At 55.3% G+C, this 19,311-nt stretch overlaps 1 protein-coding gene across 2 annotated transcripts in view; it reads right to left on the reverse strand.

The window, feature by feature from the left end:
• Positions 1-19,311, reverse strand: part of COL5A1 (collagen type V alpha 1 chain) — a 122,145-nt gene that overhangs the window by 92,215 nt on the left and 10,619 nt on the right. For both annotated transcript variants that reach the window (XM_087822965.1, XM_087822964.1), the window contains exon 2: positions 4,641-4,808. In XM_087822965.1, coding sequence (XP_087679091.1) covers positions 4,641-4,808 — 168 coding nt within the window. The remainder of the gene's footprint in view (positions 1-4,640; positions 4,809-19,311) is intronic.

A 19,311-nucleotide genomic window follows, 5' to 3' on the forward strand; every position in this document is an offset into this window, starting at 1 on the left:
TTCCATGCCGTCTTCTCAGTCCCTACATTTTAATACCTCTGTGTATAAATCCTAATAAGAACCTCCTAGAACGTGAGCTTCCTGCGGGCAGGGCTGTTTCAGGTGCATCTCTGAACCTTCTGCGGTGCCTAAAGCTGTGCCTGGCGGAGTGTGTCTTATTCAGCACCCTCTGGGGGGAGGAGGGAGGGGCACAGGCAGGGGATCAACTAAAATTACAGTTTTTGCCATTTCCTGGTTGACAAGCAAAACAGAGAAAAAAGTAGAAGGAAATCAAAAGACTTCAATCCAAATTAGAAAGAAACAAAGCACAAAGAAACAAAGGAAGAACCCTGTTGTGTTGATGGGCGGTAATGCTCTTTGCAACACAGGCCAGAAACAATTTGAGGTCATTAATAGCCAGACCGCAGCGGGCCCTGCCCCACACGCTCCAGACCTCTCTGCACACATCCACACACATGCACATACACACATGCACGCACACCGTTCCTTTCGTCCCAGGCGCCCCATCAATTCTCCTGCCGCCTTGTGTGATTTGCAGTCTGCCAAGAGCCTGGGGGCAAACAGCGCATGGAGTGCCTGGGCTAATCTCTGTGTGGTCCAGCAGCCAGAAATGCTCAGCCCAGCCTGGGCCAAGGTGCTTCTCAGCACCGGTCAGCAGGAGTGATGGCCACTAAGGGGTCACACGGCCACACTGAGTGGGCAAGGTACAGAGTCTGCACTGCAGCCGCTCGTGCCCAATAGTGCTGGCGAGGGCTGTGGATCTGGCGTAGGGCCTGGAGAAGGAAAGGATCCATTACCCTTTCCTTTAGGACAGTAACAAGGTCAACCAGATGGCCCAGATCCCCAGTCCAGCAAAAACACTGTCTGTGGGTGCCCTCTGCTGGCAGGACTGCCACATGGCCGGACAGCTGGCCGCCACTTCTGGTCAGTAGAGCAGAGCCCTGCAGGGTGCCACGCTGGGGAGGAGCGCCAAGCCGAGGGTGTCCTAAGACATCCGGGAGGGGGGATGGAAGAAAAAACCTGATGTGGTCCCTGCATAGGACCAGGGTGGAGAGAGGTGAGGGCGAGGGTGGGGGACACCGTCGCTTCCAACAGTGAAACCAATTGTTCCCTAAAGGCCAGCTCGGAGTGCTGTGTGAGGTCTTGAGGCTGAGAAAGAGGCCTGGCTGAAAAATCCATGCCATGGGCCCCAACCCCTGGCTGAAGTGCCAGCAGGGAAAGGCCAGGGCCCCCCAGCTGGAGGTCAGGCACCTATGTTAACGAACTGGACGCTGGGGTCCTTTGGCTGTGCTCAGTGCCATGGCCCGGCCCTGCCCCCAAGGAGACTGCTCAAGGCCCCCTACCCCAGTGCTGGGGACAGCTCCAGGTGGCAGGGGATGGTGGTTCAGTGCAGAACCAACAGCCTGCCTCTCTATCTCCGGTTGGGAAGAATTTTGTTGAGGTGACTATTGCCACACAGCACCCACTGCACACTGTCCCTGCAAATGTGGTGTGCAAGGGGCAATCGGGGGTCACAGCCTTAGCTGCACCACCCACAGAGAGGGTGGGAGCTGCTGGGCAGGTCCCCAGAGGAGACTCCAGCTGCCAGGCGAGCAGCAGGACCTTGGGGCTCCATCTGGTCCCTGGACATGAAAGGGCACTGAGGGGCCCAGGGTGTGTTTGACCTGAAGCATCTCGGAGGTCGCTGTCCACGTCCAGGAGGACTGTACGACTATGATCTGAGCCAGTGACTCCCTGACTCTCATTCTGTTCTCCCCCCATGCCCACGCCAAGCCACTACGGTCATTGTCCTGTCGTAAAGAATGGAAGCCGAGGGAAATGAGAGAGCTCGCTTCGCCCGCCTGCTACACTGCTAGGACCGCGAGCCCCCACCCCACCCAGCTCATTCACATGCTCCTCCCAATTTTTAAATCTCTGGTAACAAATTTTCTCAGCTTGGATAACCTAAAAGGGATCATTATATTTAACTTTAATCTCTCCCCTGGCAAAACAGCAGTGGGTTTATTGTCACTTGGGAGAGGGTCCCTTCTAGTCGTGACTGAGCTGGATCCTGATATACTTCATCACCACTCCGGCTGGGAGAATGGAGCTACCGTCCAACGCTGCGGATGCTATTTCTCAGGGAAAAGTCACAGTTTTGGGGGGGGGGGGCTCCGCAAGAGGCCCGTCACTTGCTCATGTCATTTCCCCTTCACTTCGGCTGAGGCCCAAGGGCACAGGAGCAGTTCAGGTATACAGTAAGGGTATAATAAATGCACGTGCTATTAAACTGAATCCTGCTAAGTCAACAGTATTGGACTGTCCTACATTCTGCTGGACGGAAGCTGATTCTGGAGTCCCAGGCCCACCGTGAAGGGAAAGTCTGGGGTGAGAGCAGAAGGGGCAGGGGGACATTGTCACGTCCAACCCCAGCCTCGGATCCTGAACAGGAAAGGAGTCTCGGCGCCCCAGAATTAGCGGGGGGGGACAAAATAGAGAGAGGGCGGACTCAATCCTCGACAGGAGAACAGAGGAGGGGTCACCGTGCCCCTGGCCTTGCTGGGGCCACCTGACCACACCATCCCTTCTCTGCAGCTGCCCAGAGACTTGGGCGTCTCAAATGCACCCAGCCACAGCTACTCTCCGGGAGACAGACGCCGAAGATGACAAGTGGCATGTCCTTCCATGGCCCCAAGGAGCAGAGAAGTTGAGTGGTTTAATCAGGTCCCAGGCACACAGAGTCACGCTGTGCTGACCCCTAAGGATGTCCTTCCACAGAGTCCCTGACTCAACACTTTGGGACCTGCACAAGGGCCACAGAAATTCCCACGTCAACAGTCACGAAACGGGCCCCAGTCTACACGGCTGCGAGGCGGCGAGCCTTCCCTATGGGCCGTTCTACCTCATAAGCTGACTGACTGGGAAGCCCTGGGAGAGCCCTGTAAACTCTGAGTCTAATTGAGCTGCTGATTTGAGAGCTTAGGGGGAAAGTGGGCTTAAAAAATTCCTGTCTCGCTGTCCCAGGGAGATTTCTGCTAGAGCTCCACCGGTCAGCCTGTATTCTGAGGTCCAGGGCGACTTTGTGCCACAATATAATGCAAGTGGGAGGGGGATCTAAGGACACAAATTCCAGTGAGTTTGTCATGCCTGTGACCCCAAACTGAGTGACAGGGATCAGGTTAAAGGGACTGTCAGCAAACTGACTACAGGTTCGTTCCAAGATAAGATGCCTTATTGCCACAGGATGGCCTTTCAACGTGACAACATCGTGCAGGCACGGCACAGCGGGCCTCTGTTCCTGAGCACAGTCATCAGGGTCCTGGGCAGTCAGTGCCCTGTCTCCCCAGGACAGCAATTCTAATCTGGGCACACGGGGCAGGAAGCAGGCGATTCTGGCCAAAGACGCAGGTGAGCCTTCAGCGGGTGGTTCTAAAGGGTGTGTTTGCCCCAGGAGGTTAAGAAGAGCTTCTCTTGTTGTATGAAAAACGAGACCCCGAAGTTCTTCGTGGGGAGTGAACCGGGAGCCCTGACAGTGACCTCTATCTGTAATAATGAGTCAGACAGTCTCAAGGCTGGACAGCTGAACCCAAGGGGACTCAGGTGCCCAAAGGTGGGCTCTTTAAGAGATCTTGAAGGGACTCAGCGCCTCTGAGCAACCTCATCAACCTGAAATGATGTCCTTAAAAAGGTCTGAGCAAGCCTGACGGATTTAAAGAAAGGCAGAGAAAGCGCCTGGGGTAAAGCACAGAGATGTGGGAGAAAGGGTCCCAGGAGGCAAAAATGCAGCCCCCAAAATAGTGTGTCCTTCAGGGACCCAATGGGGACATGGGGTGAACAGAGAAACCTTACTCGTCAAAAGAGAGCCTGACTCTGGGTTCAGTGTCCGGGTCACATTCAAGTCACAGAGAAGATGGTGCACAGCCTTCTGATAATCACAGAGCACTTCCTACCACAGCTTTATCTGCCCAAGGTCCCCTGGTCCCTTTCTGATATGAATCAGAAAGACGAGCTCATTTAAGGCTGGGGGAGTGGTTATCAATCACTGGCCTATTTACCCTAGTCCAGATAAGCCCAGATCATTTAATTGACTCTGGGGTGGTAGGGAAGGGGTGTCACATACCGCTCCATGGCTGGGTGACAGGGACAACTTGGATGCCACATCTCAGCAGCTAACGTCGCTCCCGCTCTGGGTAGGTAATTAGAAGCAGAGCTCCGGCGCTCGGCAATTGATTCTCATTAAAAGCCCACGCTCTCTTGCTGAGACATGTGATGTGTGATTCATGTGTCTCTCAGTGTCACTGCCCCCAATTAAGCTTCTGTCTGGAAGCGTTTCCTTTCCCATGACCCCAGGAATTCCCTTAACCTTGTCCCCCAGAACCATTCATCCCCTTTATGCGTTTGGGCTCCTGGCAGCCTGTCTGCACTGGGGATACGCCTGCTTGGAGGGGTGGCAGGGCGGCGAGGCCCCACGAGCCGCCTTTGGTGGTAGATGGTGATGGCTGCAGGCTGGGTTTTCTCCATGAGGTCAAACCGGGCTCATTACAGGGGTCTCCTGGAGAACCGAGCGAGTTCTCCCGCACCCAGGCTTCGGGGACAGCTCCCGGCCGGAGGCTGGAGGGGGAGATGTACCCACCACCTGGCACACACCGCAGGTCTCTTACCAGGGTACAGCTGCTTGGTGGGCGCGCTGAGCTGGGCATCTTTCGTGACTCTGTACGCAACATCCGGGCCTTTGGAAGATCGCCGCGTCGTGCAAAACCCTGTTGTTTTCATTATTCCGTCGGGCAAGTTGTGAAAATCTAGAACCTTCAGGAGATCTGCTGGCTGAGCTGAAACGACAAAGGGGAGGCGTGGGGTTAGCCACAGGCTTGCGCAGGAGCACTCCAGGGTGGGGGTGGGGGTGGGCAGAGGCACCAAAAACCAACTCAGAGTCGCTGGGAGCTGGGTGCTGGGTGGAGCCAGGGACCCACTTTAGAGAAACTTGAATGTCCACGGAGTTACTGCCTCTGGTGGCCCGGTGGCCCCTTTGATCTTCCTGGGTGGTGCTCGGCTCCCACGGAAGTGTGGTCAGTCCCTAGCACATGGGTGACACCTCCAAAGTGCTCAGCACTGGGAACCCCTCCCACCAGCCCCCACAGTCTCGCCAGAAGCTTGTCCACTTGACCCCAGAGGCAGAGCCAGCACAGGTGCCCGGCACAGCCCCAGGCCTGGACGCGCCCGTGGGAAGAGATGGCCGTGCCAGCCACTGGCTCACCTGCCACCATGACACCGTGCCGAGCTCTGGCTCATCTCTGAGACTGGGTTCCAAGACTGGCGGTGGCCAGGGAAGGGATCAGAGATCCCAGCCCGTGATGCTCTTCCCAGACGTGCAGCCTGTGGACCTGTTTTCTCGATTGCTGGTGGGAAAGCTGTTTCCCAGGAGCTTCCGGGACCTGTTTATAGGCCGCGGCTACAGCAAGTTGAAAAGGCCACCAGACCTTTCGAGGCCCAATGCCACCCCTCCTGCTGGCCAGGGGCTCCCTGAGCCAGAGCTGAAAGAGTATTTTTATGTTTTATAAAAGGCACGGCAGGCGCCTGAGAGGAAGCTGGCAGCACAGGCCCTTTTGGGCGGTCCTGCCCTGGATGCGGAGCCCGCCCCTTCAAGGACAGTCTCGAGAAACCAGGGGCCTCAGCTCCTCCATCAGGATGAGAGCCCCGCTGGGAAACACCACTGGCTTTGGGACAGCCTATGTGTCACTTAGAGGAGACTACATATCCCAGAACATGCCCAAGGAAGGCCCCTTGTCCCATTCCCAGATGCCCAGAGCTAGATGAGCTGCACTCTGCCTTAACACCCAGGGCACCAGTGGACACTTGCAGAGCCCAAAAGGAACGGATGCCGGAGGCAGACGGGAGAAATGATTTGGAAACGCATAGTTGAGGTCTAGGTACCATGTGCCAAAGAGGCAGCGTGAAGACCCTGAGAAGAAATTCGAGATTAACACATAGGAGGAGCTCAAACACAGAAGCGTGGGATGGACGGACACACAGACGGATCGATCACTGACCACGCAAGAATGACCTCTGCGCCTCACCAACGGCCATCCCCACAATCACCTCTGCAGGTCAGCTGCCTACGCTCCTCCCAAGCTAAGACCAGGGAAGGAAAAGAACGGGGCTCCGTGTCACCCAGGGCCTGCCACCCCTCACTTCACAGCCGCAGCCCACAAGACGCCGACACAGCCACCCAGCGTGACTGCAGGGGGCCCACCAGGAAGCTAATGTGACCCAGGGTGTGGAACCGTAATGGCAGGACCCAGACCACACCGGTGAGCCCCGAGGACGCGGCGCACAGCCCTGCTGAGGATGGACCCTGCCGTCAGCCAGCCTGTGACGTGGTGGGGCGACATCACTCGCCCCCATCCCGGGAGCTTGGCCTGCTGCTGGGGGCTGGCTCGGGGATGGGCGCCTAGGGCAGCGGATGGAAGGGGGTGGCTGCTGTCAGGAGGAATGAAAATTGGTTCCTGGGGATCAGCCGGCATCTGGACGCCCCTCCTCAGTGCTCAGAGCAAGAAAGCATGACTGTGGCCGGGGCCCCTCTCGGGCTCAGCAGCCCCTTCCTTTGCAAGTGGAGCCCCCACCACCCAGGGCAGCACCTCCTCTGCCCACATGTGAAGCCACAGAGCACAGCCTGCATTCAGGAGGGGACAGAGGAGGGAAGCGGGACGAAGGCCTGCGTCACCACCTTGAGCTACAGACGAGTGTGGCCAGTGCTACCGGTATCCTGCCAGCCCCAGCCCAGGAACACTCAGGGAGGGGTGGCCCTCAGCAAGTGCAGACATCAGAGCCTCCTGTCCCCAGCCCTGGAGCCTGGGGGGGGGGGGGGACTTCAGAACAAAGCTACTAAGCCAAAGGACTCACAGACTGCACCTGCAGGGCTTAATTATTCACCCCCCCAGGTCCCAGGGGGAACTCATGTTGAAGGGACACAAGTGACAGCAGGCAGAGCCTTCTGTGTGGGGAGGGCTCAAGCATCAGGGGTGCCCAGAGCCCATAGATTGGCACTGGGTCATGACAGGCAGGGGCAGGGGGTGGGGAATGAAGACTGAGTGGTGCTTCGACTGGTAAATGAGAGCCCCACCCCACCTTGGCACTGAGAACGGAGGCAACAGGGCCGCTCTGCCCGGGAGGAACTGGGTTAGAGGCCCTGAGACAGTCGAGCTCCTGCCCGAGGGCGGGCCAGGGCCTGCCTCGGTCCTTTGCTTGAGTTCCACTCTTTTTTCTGCTCTCCTCTAAATAAACTATGCTTAAATACTTGCCGTTAGTAAAGATGCCTCTGCCGCCCAGGCCACCTGTCCTGTGGTGCCAGGCGGCATGCTGGGTGGCTCCCTCCACCCTGAGGTCTGGGTCAGGAGGTAGTGGTTTCTCAGAACCTGCCCTCTGGGCCTTGGAACCGGGAAAATCCCTCTGGATCCCACCAGGTCACTCCTGACAGGAGTCCCAACAGGAGGGGACCTTCCCCTAATGCCCCCTAAGCAAAGCAGTGCCCCCTGCTGCCCTACAATCAAGAGGGCTCTCACAGGGCTGTTCTGTCTCCCCGCCAGATCACCCGGGCCCCAGGGTCCTTCTCAAATGACAGGCTTGCACCAGATCCCGCCACTGGGAGGGGTGAGGTGGGGGCGTAACGTCTCCTTAATCCCTTTAGAAGGCAGGTTCAACCTCCCACCGACGGCCCCCCAGTGACTCAGGGTCTCTGGGGAACTGTGCGGATCTGGGCAGGGTCAGTCTCTACCCTGTGGTCGCCTGCAGAGCCACTGTCCACACACCTGCCTTCGCCACTGAAGCAAAACCACAGCCTCTGTGACTTTCACAGAACACTTAAGACCCGGGTTCCAACCAGGGCTTCTGGGTAAGGTGAGGCAGGCAGCTGGACACCTCAGCACCCAGCCAGGACAATGCTGGTCCCCCCTGCGCAGACACGGTGGCCATGCTGGGATCCCCAGGCCTCCCCGCCCTGGAGCTCCGAGACCTGACATTGACAGCGCCAAGTTCTCCAGACCCGAGCCCAGGGCCAGGTCTTGCCACTGTCTGTGGGCTACAGAGGAAAGTGAGCGAGACGGACCGACACTGTGAGCCAACTGCAGGGCGGAGCAGAGGGGAGTGTTTCGCACGTTCCAAAGTCAACATCATTATCGTCAAGAGAAAATTTAAGAGCTCTCTAAATAACCACCAAGGATTCCATCTTCAAAATTCTCAGAACTGTCTAATTTTAGACCTAGCGGGTCATAAATAGCACGTAGGCCCACCACCTTTACTCTGAAAGAGATGTGTAGAGAGGGGAGTGACCCTCACACAGCCAGCTGTGCAGAGTCCGGCCAGAACAGTCATCCTCGGCTTCTGCTCCACACGGTCCCGACTGCCTTCTACTTAGTACACGGGGTCCCTGAACCCCAGCAGCATCCAGCTGCTTTACTGGGCTGTAGACCACAGGCAGGCGGGGGCCCAGCCTGGCCTGGCACCAGCAGACACCCACAGTGATCGTCGCCAAGCACACACCTGTGGGAGCACACCCGCTCTCCCTGCTGTCATTAGTTCCCATCTTACACCTCTTGGAAGCAGAAAGAGCCACAGCTCTTATAGGACAAAGGGGCTGAGCCCCCCCCCCCCAGCCCTCCAGCCCCACACCAGCCTCCACATGGCCCCGTCCGGGAGGTCCACCCAGCAGGTTCGGAAACAAACAAGCCCTTCGGAGGCTCCAGCTAAATGTCTTCAATGAGCCGACCATGGGAACAAGCACAGGGGCAGGATGACACGGCCGAGGGCCCGAGACGGTGGGGCAGGTGGTGGCCATCCTGGAGCAGCGGCAGAAGCCCTGCCCCTTCCCGTGATTCTGGCCCACACCAGGGCTGTCATGCGTTGAGACTTGAGCCCCCAGGCCATGACCTCCTGTCTTCCACCTCTCATTCAGGTGGCCCCGAGGGTCGGACAACTGGCAAGTTCACATCACCCCCTTGTTGTGGCCAGGTGCTGGTCAGGTGTCCTCATGAGGGTCAGGCACATGTATGTGCCACCATCCAGCCTGAGGCCACCTACAGTCCATCCTGGCAACCCCTCCAGGTGGGAAGAGAACCCTCCACACACCCACACTGTTACTTGAGAGTAAGTCACACCACCCACAAGGATTCCCATGAGGGATGGTGGCAGGGACAGAGCACCCGGGGAAGGAGGCCTGCAGGAGTAGAGAGGAAGGCAGGGCTGCCAGGAGCTGCGAGCAGCCCCGCCTGGTGGTCTGGGGCCGGGCAGGGCTATTCCAGGCCCAGAGGGGCAGCACAGGACAGTCCCGGGCCCGCAGCCATGTCATCCTGCCCCTGTGCTTGTTCCCATGGTCGGCTCATTGAAGACATTTAGCTGAGACATTCAGCCACACAGAGATTCCGGGCTCCTGCTGTCCGGATGGCTGTGGGTGCCGGGACTCCACACAGAACTGTCACACCGAGGGACAGGAGGGACCTTCCAACCAGCCCCGAGAAGTCAGGGATGTGCCTGGCTCCTCACTCTGTCTCCCTCTGGTTGGTCACAGGTGCCATCCGTCTGTCTTTATGAACACAAATGACTGTATATGTCCTCTCCCCATCATTCCTCAAAGGGCCATGAACACAACGGAACGCGGCCACAGACATCAATCCCGCGGGCGCTGAGACGGCACGGGCAGAGGGCGGGCGCTGGGCACACGGCGCTGCCAGCGGGCGCCAGGCCAGGAGCAGAGCCCGAGCGAGCGGTGGGGAATCAGGTGACTAATCTCGGCTTCCTCTGGGGTAATTTATCTCCTTGTTCTGGAGGAGAGGGGCGGGGATGGCCCCAGGTGCCAGATTCTGCCACGCTGGGGTTGGCCGCGAGCGTGGCAGGCTCTGCACCGCCCGCCTGCTTCCCGGAGGCCCAGAGGGTTGGCTGGATGCCATCAGGCCAGCTAGGGTCACACTGGCAGAGTGCCCTGTGCAGAGAGGGCAGTGCTCCGGAAGCCGTGCTAAGGTGGTAGGGCAACACCAGACAATTGTGGCATGGCCCCAGCTTCAGATCACAGTCCCCAAGGGCTTGCTGAAATAGGCAGGCAGCCCCTGTCAGTCAGGCCGGCCTGAGCTGCTGGGGGCCTCATGCATTCAGCAGGTCCACTGAGCCCAGCTGCACTCTGAGCACAGGGGCCACACCACTTCTGCACTGACCCCCGTGTCATTCCAGGATCCAGGCGAAGCCTGTCTGCAGTGGCCTGAGCATCCCCAGCTGGCCAGTCCCCCTGAGTCAGAGGGGCTTCCTGCACCTGCTGGCGGGTCTTCAGGTCTCAGAGCTAAATAGACTGACAAGCTCAAAGGAACCAGGATACCCCAAAACCACGGGGCCTCAGTTTCCCTGCTATTAGGGGGGTCTAACGTCAGGAACAGCTTCTCCTGGGAAGCCTCGGACAGCAGATGAAATCAGGAGCATGAACAGCTCTGGCTTCTCAGGTTCCTTCCCATCCTCAAGAATTATGATAAGTCAAAGTGGCTCCAAGGAGAGAGCCCTTCACTTCCTAAACCTGGAGGACAGCAAGAGATCCCACTGTAAATAGTGCTGGGCCTCTACTTCCTGCGTGTCACCCCAGCACCCACCACAGCCTGCTCATGCCATGCCCTCCCCCACACTGGACTGGCAGGAGGGGCTCCTGGGGAGAAGCGCTGGACCCAGAGCAGACGCTCAGCACAGTGATGGAAGGAAACAACCAGTCAGTGAATGAAACCGACCAAGGAACAGAGGAAGGGAATGTGTCTTCTATAGACTGCAGACAAGCTCCAGGGAGAAGACACCTTCTGTGGGGAGGTTTGGAACACCCCATTAGGATGTGCACACGCATTGACCCAAATCCCCCCTTTAGGCCCAAACCCTGCAGGACATGCGGGGCGGGGTCGTCTATAACAGCAGAGAACTGAACACAGGCAGACAGCCCTCTGTTGGGAGCTGGTCAAATACTCTGCAGAGGCTGGACAGGAAGGGGGAGCCAGACAGCCTGACATGGAAAGACGGCCAAGATACACCCTTACGAGAAACAAGGCACAGAAGCACTCCTAGAGCATGTCCCCTTGTGCTAAAATAAACAAACGATGTCTATGTGACCTGAGACCACACCAGGTGATGCATGCACAAAACACCCAGGCAGGGCAGGGGTTGTGGCCAGGAAGGGCCTGAGACGTGGCAGGTGTCGAAGGGGCATGTCTGCCCATCACTCTCTATGTCCCTCTATGTTCCACTATGTTGCCACAAAAAACTTGCACAATGTTATTAACAAAAAAGCACCAAAACAAAATTTTAAGTGTGGCAGTAGTTTTAAAATGGCCTCAAATTCTTTAACTGCCCATCAAGAGGCAGTGTCAATGTCCCCTTCCTGTATTCGAGGTGGGCTCTGTGCCCACAGGACCAACAGAACCTGATGGAAAAGATACGTGCTAGCTTACAGATCTAAGCTCTAAGAAACCAATAGGTTCCACTTCCTGTGTCTCTTGGGACCAGACACCATGCTGTAAGGAAGCCCAAGTGGCCCCTGGGAGGGTCCCATAGAAGAGAAACCCAGCCGAGCTCCAGCCAAAATCCAGGACGAACTTGCCAAGCATGGGGGGAAAATCGTCTTGGAAATGGACCCTCCAGCCCCAGGGAAGCCACTCAACCTGCAGCCAATTTAGAAATGGCTGCTAGGCTCTGTTTTTAAACTTAAGCCCAGTTATCCACCAGGAGCCCTCCTTGGTAGGTATCTTCTTTCTTGGGGTCAACAGATCCATCTTAACTTTTATATATAATTTGAAGTAAGAATCTAAGTTTATTTTCTTTATTGAAAAAGACTATCCTTTCATCAATGAATTACCTTAGCACCATTGTAAAAAATGAACATATATATGTGACTCTAGTTTTGAAATCTACTTTGTTCCTTTGGTCTATATGTCTATGTCAACACCATAATGCCTTGATCACTACCGCTTTAGAGTAAGTCTTAATATTGCATGAGACCTGCAATATTCTTTTCAAAATCATTTTGGTTATTTTAGGTCCTATGCATTTTCATATAAATTTCAGAATCATTTTTTCGATGTTTAATTTTTTAAAAGCCTGCTGGGATTTTAATTAGCATTGCATTGAATCTGTAGGTCAATTTTGAAAAAAAAAAAAAAATGATATCTAAACACTGTCTTCTTGGCCATCAGAATGGTATACCTCTCCATTGTTTTAGATCTTCTTTAATATCTCTAAGTGATAGTTTATAATTTCCAGTGCATAGGTATTTTGTGAAGTATTTCTCTAGGTAGTTCATATTTTTGATGCTATTATAATGGTTCTTTACATTTCTATTTTCAACTGCTCATTGCTACTACCTAGAAATACAACTGACTTTCGTGTATTGACTTTGACTCCTGCGGCCATGCTAAACCTTCTTATTAGTTGTAGAAGCTTTTTTGCAAGCTCTTCGGGATATTTAACATAGATAATCATGTGGTCTGCAAATAAAGAGTTTTATTTCTTCCTTCCCGTCTTACGCACCTTTAATTTCCTTTTCCTAGCCTTGTTGCGCTGGCGAGGCTCACCACGCAATGCTGAGCGGACGTGGTGACAGCAGACATCCCTGCCATGCTCCTGACCTTGGGGAGAAGCATTCAGGGTGTAGACTTTACACAGATGCCCTTTATCAGGTTGAGGACATTCCCTTTTACCCCTCGTTTACTGAGATCTCCTCATTATAAGTTTAAAACTATTACAAAGTGGCATCAATCCCAATTTTGTAAACGCAGACATAAAACAAATACCAGAAAATAAATACATCAAAATGTTCAGCAAGTAGTTTATCTGGCTGCACTTAACAGACACCATCAGTAGCATTATCAGCATGTAATAGACACCATCGGCAGTAGCAGCATGGCTTAAACAAGAAAGGAATTTATGATTTTTATTTTCTCCTTTATACTTTTTTGAGCTTTTAACACTTCGATGATGAATGAGTATTGCTTTTTTAACAAATTAATGGAAAAACAAATGCCAATTAATGTCCGGCAGGAGATAGCATTATATAGGTACGTAGCTGTCCTCTCCACGTCTACCTAAAACTTCAGGGGGTTACATCACTTCCCCCAGGACCAGAAGTCACAGACCTTTTGGTCTTTGTTTTGGGAGTGGGCAAGTGTCTAGCAGGCCTTCATAAAACTGAACCACACAGCACTTCTCAGGAACGGCCACATTTCCCAGAGTCTGGCATTTAAAGTGGGCCACCCCATGCCATGAGTCCTCGAAGGGCCCCTCGGCAGGCCCGAGGCCAGGTCACCCTTGCCCCCTTCTGGGCTGAAATGTGGACAAAAGGCCGATGTGTGTGCTGGCCCACTGTCCTCCTGGCACTGGCATCGGCTGGTGCTTGCCTTGAGGTTCCCGTTAGAAAAGACAGCTTTAGAAACAGAAGGAAACTGGCCCCTGGAGGTGGTTAAAGACCTATTAAACGCAGCAAAGCAAACAGCATGATAGATGAGGTTTACAGGAATATTTCCTGTTACAAATCAACGTCTGGCTAATGCATCCCTTACGAACCAAACGCACGGTTCCTCCCACAGCCCCAAATGGCACTGCGTTCAGAGCTCAGGCCGCGGGGTGACCCTGGGGGGCTCCACTGGTCCAGCGGGTGCGGCTGTGGTTCAAGTAGAACTCTGCACTGGCATCTGCCCTCTGGAGGAACCGGTTGCATCACTTCCCCCAGGACCAGAAGGCGGTTTTGATGACGAGCTATGCAAGCGTTCAGATGCTCTGGACTATGACTCAACACCAGCTACGTGGACATGAAACGAGCGACGATGCTACCAACCCCCTGAGGAGGCGCCACAGGCCGGCGGCAGGACTCAGCGCAGCTTTCCACGGCCTCACCCAGGAGTCCGCACCACCCGCCCAGCCTAACTGCCTGGACCCCACACTCAGTAGGTTGATGAAGCCCAGTTTTGAGGTGTCCCTCTAGGCGGGGGAGCGACAGACTCCTCAGGTTTCACAGTCACAGGCTCAGAAACCTCCCTCAGCACCCCCGAGAGCGCCTCTGTACAAGAGTGCGTGGAGCTCCGCAGAGCCCACGTTACTGCTGCAAGATTCACGGGCAAGAGTCCACCCCACTGCCCCAGACTCGCTGGGCAGGCTGCTGCCCAAGGGAGAGCAGAGCTGTCCCTCCACGCCTCGCTCCACCCCAGCCCGGGGAGGCTCTGCAGCACCCTAGACGTGAGCCCCACCCCCACCTTCACGGTGGAGGCCCCTAGCAAGCTCATCGACCAGGTGACGACTGCCTTGGTGGAGAGAAGGCCCACAGTCAGCGGGACCTGATGTCACTGTCCACAGCAGGGACACAGCAAACACAAAGATAGCTGAAGACAGGGAGGGAGACAGTTAGCATCTACTGATTGTCTATTAGGTTCTAGAAGATTCCCTTTTGTTCTCTGTAATTCTGACCTAAAACTCAAATGCCTGTGTTATAATTGTTATTAACAATCCAACTTCTGAGAACCACCCCGTGGGCAGAGTGTTGTTCCATTCTCCAAATGAGGAAAGTGGGGTGACCCTGAAGGCCCACGTGACCTGGGATAAGCCACGGGCCCAGTGATGGCCAAGCCTAGTCCCAAGCATTAAATAACAGCTCCCGGACAGCCCCCAGGAGCAGAGAGGGGGGAGTGACTGGCTTACAGAGGGTGGAGGGCCTCATCCTATCACATGGGTCCCCCGGGTTCAGTACCTGAGGATAACAGGGCGCAGGCGGTAAATTTAGGCTGGAGTGTGGCCTGGAAGACAGCTGTGAAGTGAAAGGGCTCTGACCCTGCTGCCCTGATGAATCACCATCTAGGAATCCACCCTCAGGAGACAATCAGAGAGGCACAAAGGGTTGACCAGGAAGACGGCCAGCCAAGTGTCATTTATAACAGACACCACTGGGCCTCCAACCCAGCCCAGGGGAAGGGTAAGTCCAGCATGGGGATGCTGGGATGCTTGTGTGAGGACGTTTACAAAGGTTGGAAGGACACGGGAAGGGTCTGTGGCTAAGGAGGGTACAACACTGGTTCTGCCCGTGAGCTCGGCATGAAAGGGGGAAACGGTGAGGAAAGGGCTGCGGGCTGTCCGTGTCCTCCAGAAATTCACATGGTGAAATCTGGCCACATGAAAACCGACCGTGATACAGGAATAGGGTCCTCCCCCAGCCCCCATAATGAGAAAATGTCTGCAGTTTATAAGCCACCCAGTCAGCCCAAACAAGAAAAAAAAAAAAAGGCATCTTTATATTTCCCAAATTTGCTAAAATGAGTGAGCTTTACTTTTATAGTCAAGAGAAGTTAACAAAGGTATTTGGAAAATCAGTAGTTCTCTGAATCTATGACCAAATATCCTGAAATGTGGACTCTCCACCTCCCGGTTCTCAAGACGCGTGTATCTTACATTTTCCTGGCAGCTGGAATGCTTTCCTTGCTTCTCACACACACGCTCCCGCCCCATCCAGGTCCCAGCTCTGCTGGGAGCCCCAGCTTCCCTCCCTCATCCCCAGCAGGCCGAGCCATGGGCCTCCCTCCTCCATCAACCCCACACAGCGGGGAGAGGGAGGGGATGGGAGGGGGGGGTCTGCAGCTCACCTAGCCCCCCCCCCAGTGCAGTCCAAGAGGGGCAGCCTTAGCCTGTGAGGTGGAAGCAGGACATCCTGAGACACCATGTCTCATCAACGCACAGCCACTTACAGTATCAGACACTGGGAAATGGCCCGATGCCCAACAATAGGAGGAGACACTTCAAGCGAATTAGCCCTTCATGGAGGTCGTGGAAGAGCACGACGCCTTCCTGAGAGCGCGAATGTCCAATCGGACTGTGCCCCCTCCGAGGCCTTGGCCTTCCGGGAGGGCCCATGGGGGACAAGGCCCCTGGCTGAGTGGGACTGTGCCGCTGTTTCCAGACCCGCCACCAGCATGCATTTCCTTCCATTCTTCACCCTTTGTCCTTAGACCCAGTTGAATCTGGGCTTGGGGATCATGGGTGATTCTTATTTTCTGTGTACTTTTTGTATTTCCAAAATGACTTCAATGAAATGTATGCTTTTGCATTAAAAAGCATATAAATAATTAAGGAAGGACGAGAAGGAGGGAGGACATGCTCAAGGAGAGGGGTACCCCTCTCTCCACGAGTGGCCGTGGCCTCCCAAGGGACAGTCTTCCCTGCCTGGTGCTGCCGGGAGCCCTTCACACTGATCCCGCCCAGTGTCCATCCTCTGAGTGTCTGAAGCGTGTGCCCTCAATGCCCCGGCAGCATGAGCTCACCCCCAACCCCAACTGCAGGCAAACCACCATGAGGCCATGTGGGCCCGGCAGCCTGGCCCCAACATGCCCTCTGAGCTGCTGAAACCCGGTGCCAGCCCGCCCCTAGCTCGGCCCATGCCATCAGCGCTGGTCTCCATCTGACCTCTGACCCCCGTGTTGCGGGCACTCAACTTGCACTGCTTTTCCTCCCAAGGGGTGGGGGGAGCTGTCACGAGAACAGGGCAGCAGAGGGAGGGGAGACTGGCCTGGACTGGGAAAGCCAGGGGCAGCTGAGCACTGGCCCCAGCACTGCAGCCCAGGTTCCCAAGGCCTCGGGTCAGCCTTGCTGGGCAGGGCCGCCCCCTCCCTGGGAAAAGGCCAAGAGTCTCTTGAGCAGCGTTGCTCCTGATCCGCCTGGCACGGCAGAGCAGACAGTAGGTGCCCAGTACATGCATTTCAGGAAGGCAGTCTCTTCCACCACCCCCTTGGCAAAGCCGTGCCCGGTGCCTTCCAGGTGGTAGCTGCCCACCAAGGCATCTGCCAGGTTTAACCCAGAAACTGTGTTTCCAGTGCATTTCCAAGCAGGAGCTTCCCAGGGCGCAGGGCCCGCAGCAGGTGTGTGCACACAGGTATGAGGTTCAGTTTGCGAGCTTCTCCCGTTGCAATGACTCCAGAGATCAGAGCTACAGACCTAGGTGCTGGATCCGCGGCCCAGCGAGGACAGGGTTAACAACAGAGCCAGGACTCCATTTCCCAGCTATAGGGGCTCACAGGGGTACCGCCTTCCATCCAAACTGAGGCCCCACAGCCCCTCTTCCCCTTCCAGCCGAGTCTGGGAACAAGGCTGGGGAGAGAGGGCCAAGGGCCGCGATGAAGTGAGAGTCCCAGAAGCTCCTCCAGCAGGGCTCTGTCCCACACCAGCCCTGGGAATGTCCCTGTCGGGGAGGTTGGGCAGGCCCTGGGCAGGAAGCACTGCGCACCTGGCCGGTGTCAGGGGGATGCTGAGAGCTCAGCCTGCCCAGCTGGCACGGCCCGCCTGGAAACACCGGCCCGGAGCCTCCCAGGGCGCCGGGAAGACACACTGGAAAGGAAAGATCTGGACAGTAAGCGAGGAGTCGTCAGAGAAGAATGTGCTCAGCGTCAAGCCTGACATACCCCAGAGGTGGGTGGCTGCTCAGAACAGCAGATGTCAGGGCCCATTCCGGGGCACAGTTATCACTGGCTGCTTTACTACCGGAGAAATCAGATCAGGAGATATTTTCACAAGTGACTGGAAAGAGACCAGACTACCCCATTTCAGAAGGTGGGGTTTTTTGTTTTGTTTTGTTTTATTTTGTTTGGCCAAGATATTGACCAGGCATCAAAGTTTATGGGAAAAGGCACATGCCTAGAGCTAGTGCTTTTGTTGGGGCTTAAATTCAGCACTGGGAAGGCTAGATCATGGAAACCAAGAGGCAAACACAGAAGAGTCAGCCCAGACTCTGCAAGAGCAGCCATCCCAGGGAGGGGGCTGCTGGTTGAGTGCAGGTGAGAGAGTGGGAGGCGACAACCTGGAGCCATCCATCACCCCCTGGGAGTCCTGGAGATCAGAGCAGTTCAAGGTAAGGGCTCAGGGTGAAGACGGGGTCTGAAGAAGGGTGGGTGGAGCTGACGGTATTTAAAGAATTCCAAAACAGGGCTGAAAGTTTCTGGAAGTTATCTACAGGGTAAGAGAATTAATCCTTGGATTAAAGGAGCCTAAGGCAAAGGGGCCTGGAAAGATTCATCTGGAGATATTAGAGCTAAGAAGCAGGGTGAACACCGGGAAAAGCATCTGGAAGATGAAGGGATGGGGGGGTGTTGGCAAGAAGAGGGGTGCTGCAGAGGGGTGACCCGGGAGCCACAGGGGCCCATGTTCAATTCTCAGGTCTGCTTTCCTTATTAGCTGAGTCACCTGGACAAACTCTCCCTGACCTCACGGGGTTGTTGGAGGCAGTAGGAAGTCAGGAGTCTAAAGCAGCCAAAACACAGGGGGCCTTCAGTGCCTCAGCCAGCTGTGTGCCTGGGGGACTGGAGACGCCAGAAATCAGGTGGGTGCTCACACCTGCTTAGGCACACACGTCACACACACACATCCTGCCACAATCTGGTCATTTGCTTGGGGTCCCTTGAGAGATCTGGTGGTTCAGATTGCTAAGTGAAGACTAGTGGCTCATCGCCTAGTCCAGATTAATGTCAGTGTGGGACAACCAGCAGAGCCCTGAGCCCACAGACTCCAATCCAGCAAACACTGCTGGCCATGTTCCCTGGACCAAGCACCCTGACCAAATGCCAGAATGGCCCTGGGCAAAATCTCAGTTTCCTGTCTCCTCAAGCCTCTCTAGGGACATCAAGCCCAGACTACCCACCTCTGCCAGACAGTGAGGTACCCTCCACCCACCCCCAAGATGGCCCAGGCCTCCTCACGTCTGCCCACCCTGCTTCGGAGACCCAGCTCAAATGGGGTCAGCCAATATCCTCGGAGTTTAGAAAACACCTTCAGGTCAACCCCACAGCTATTTATTGAGCCCCTCCTATGCTGCAGACACTGAGAGATACAACAGAAATCCAGAGAGACCCCGTTATTGTGGAGGTCTAAACTGTGCCTCCTTAAATTCTCACCACAAACTTATGAGGTAGACATCTCAGCTCCAATTGACACATGAAGAAACTGAGGCATGGGAGAAAGATGACTTTTTTGAGGTCATACCAGGACAGTGCTGAAGCACCAGGCCCGAGGCCATGCCCAGGTTTTCATAGTGTCCAGGGGAGCTGGGGTGCAATATGGCTCCTGGCCTCTGGGTGAAGCACTCCCAAACCTTGGTCTTGAAATTTGACGTGCCAATGTCATTACAGTGAACAGAATCCCACTGTTCGCTGTGGATTCTGCCTACTGAAGTGACCTACAACTAGAAATGTCTAGGACCACATATGCAGGATAAGCCCTATTCCCTTGATTTTTAAAAAATTGAAATTCCCTAACTTTTCCCAGTAGAATCCATCTGGGCCATGCAGTGGGGGCAACCAG

The sequence above is a fragment of the Miniopterus natalensis genome, chromosome 12 (genome assembly GCF_054644295.1).
Source record: "Miniopterus natalensis isolate mMinNat1 chromosome 12, mMinNat1.hap1, whole genome shotgun sequence".
NCBI lineage: Eukaryota > Metazoa > Chordata > Mammalia > Chiroptera > Miniopteridae > Miniopterus > Miniopterus natalensis.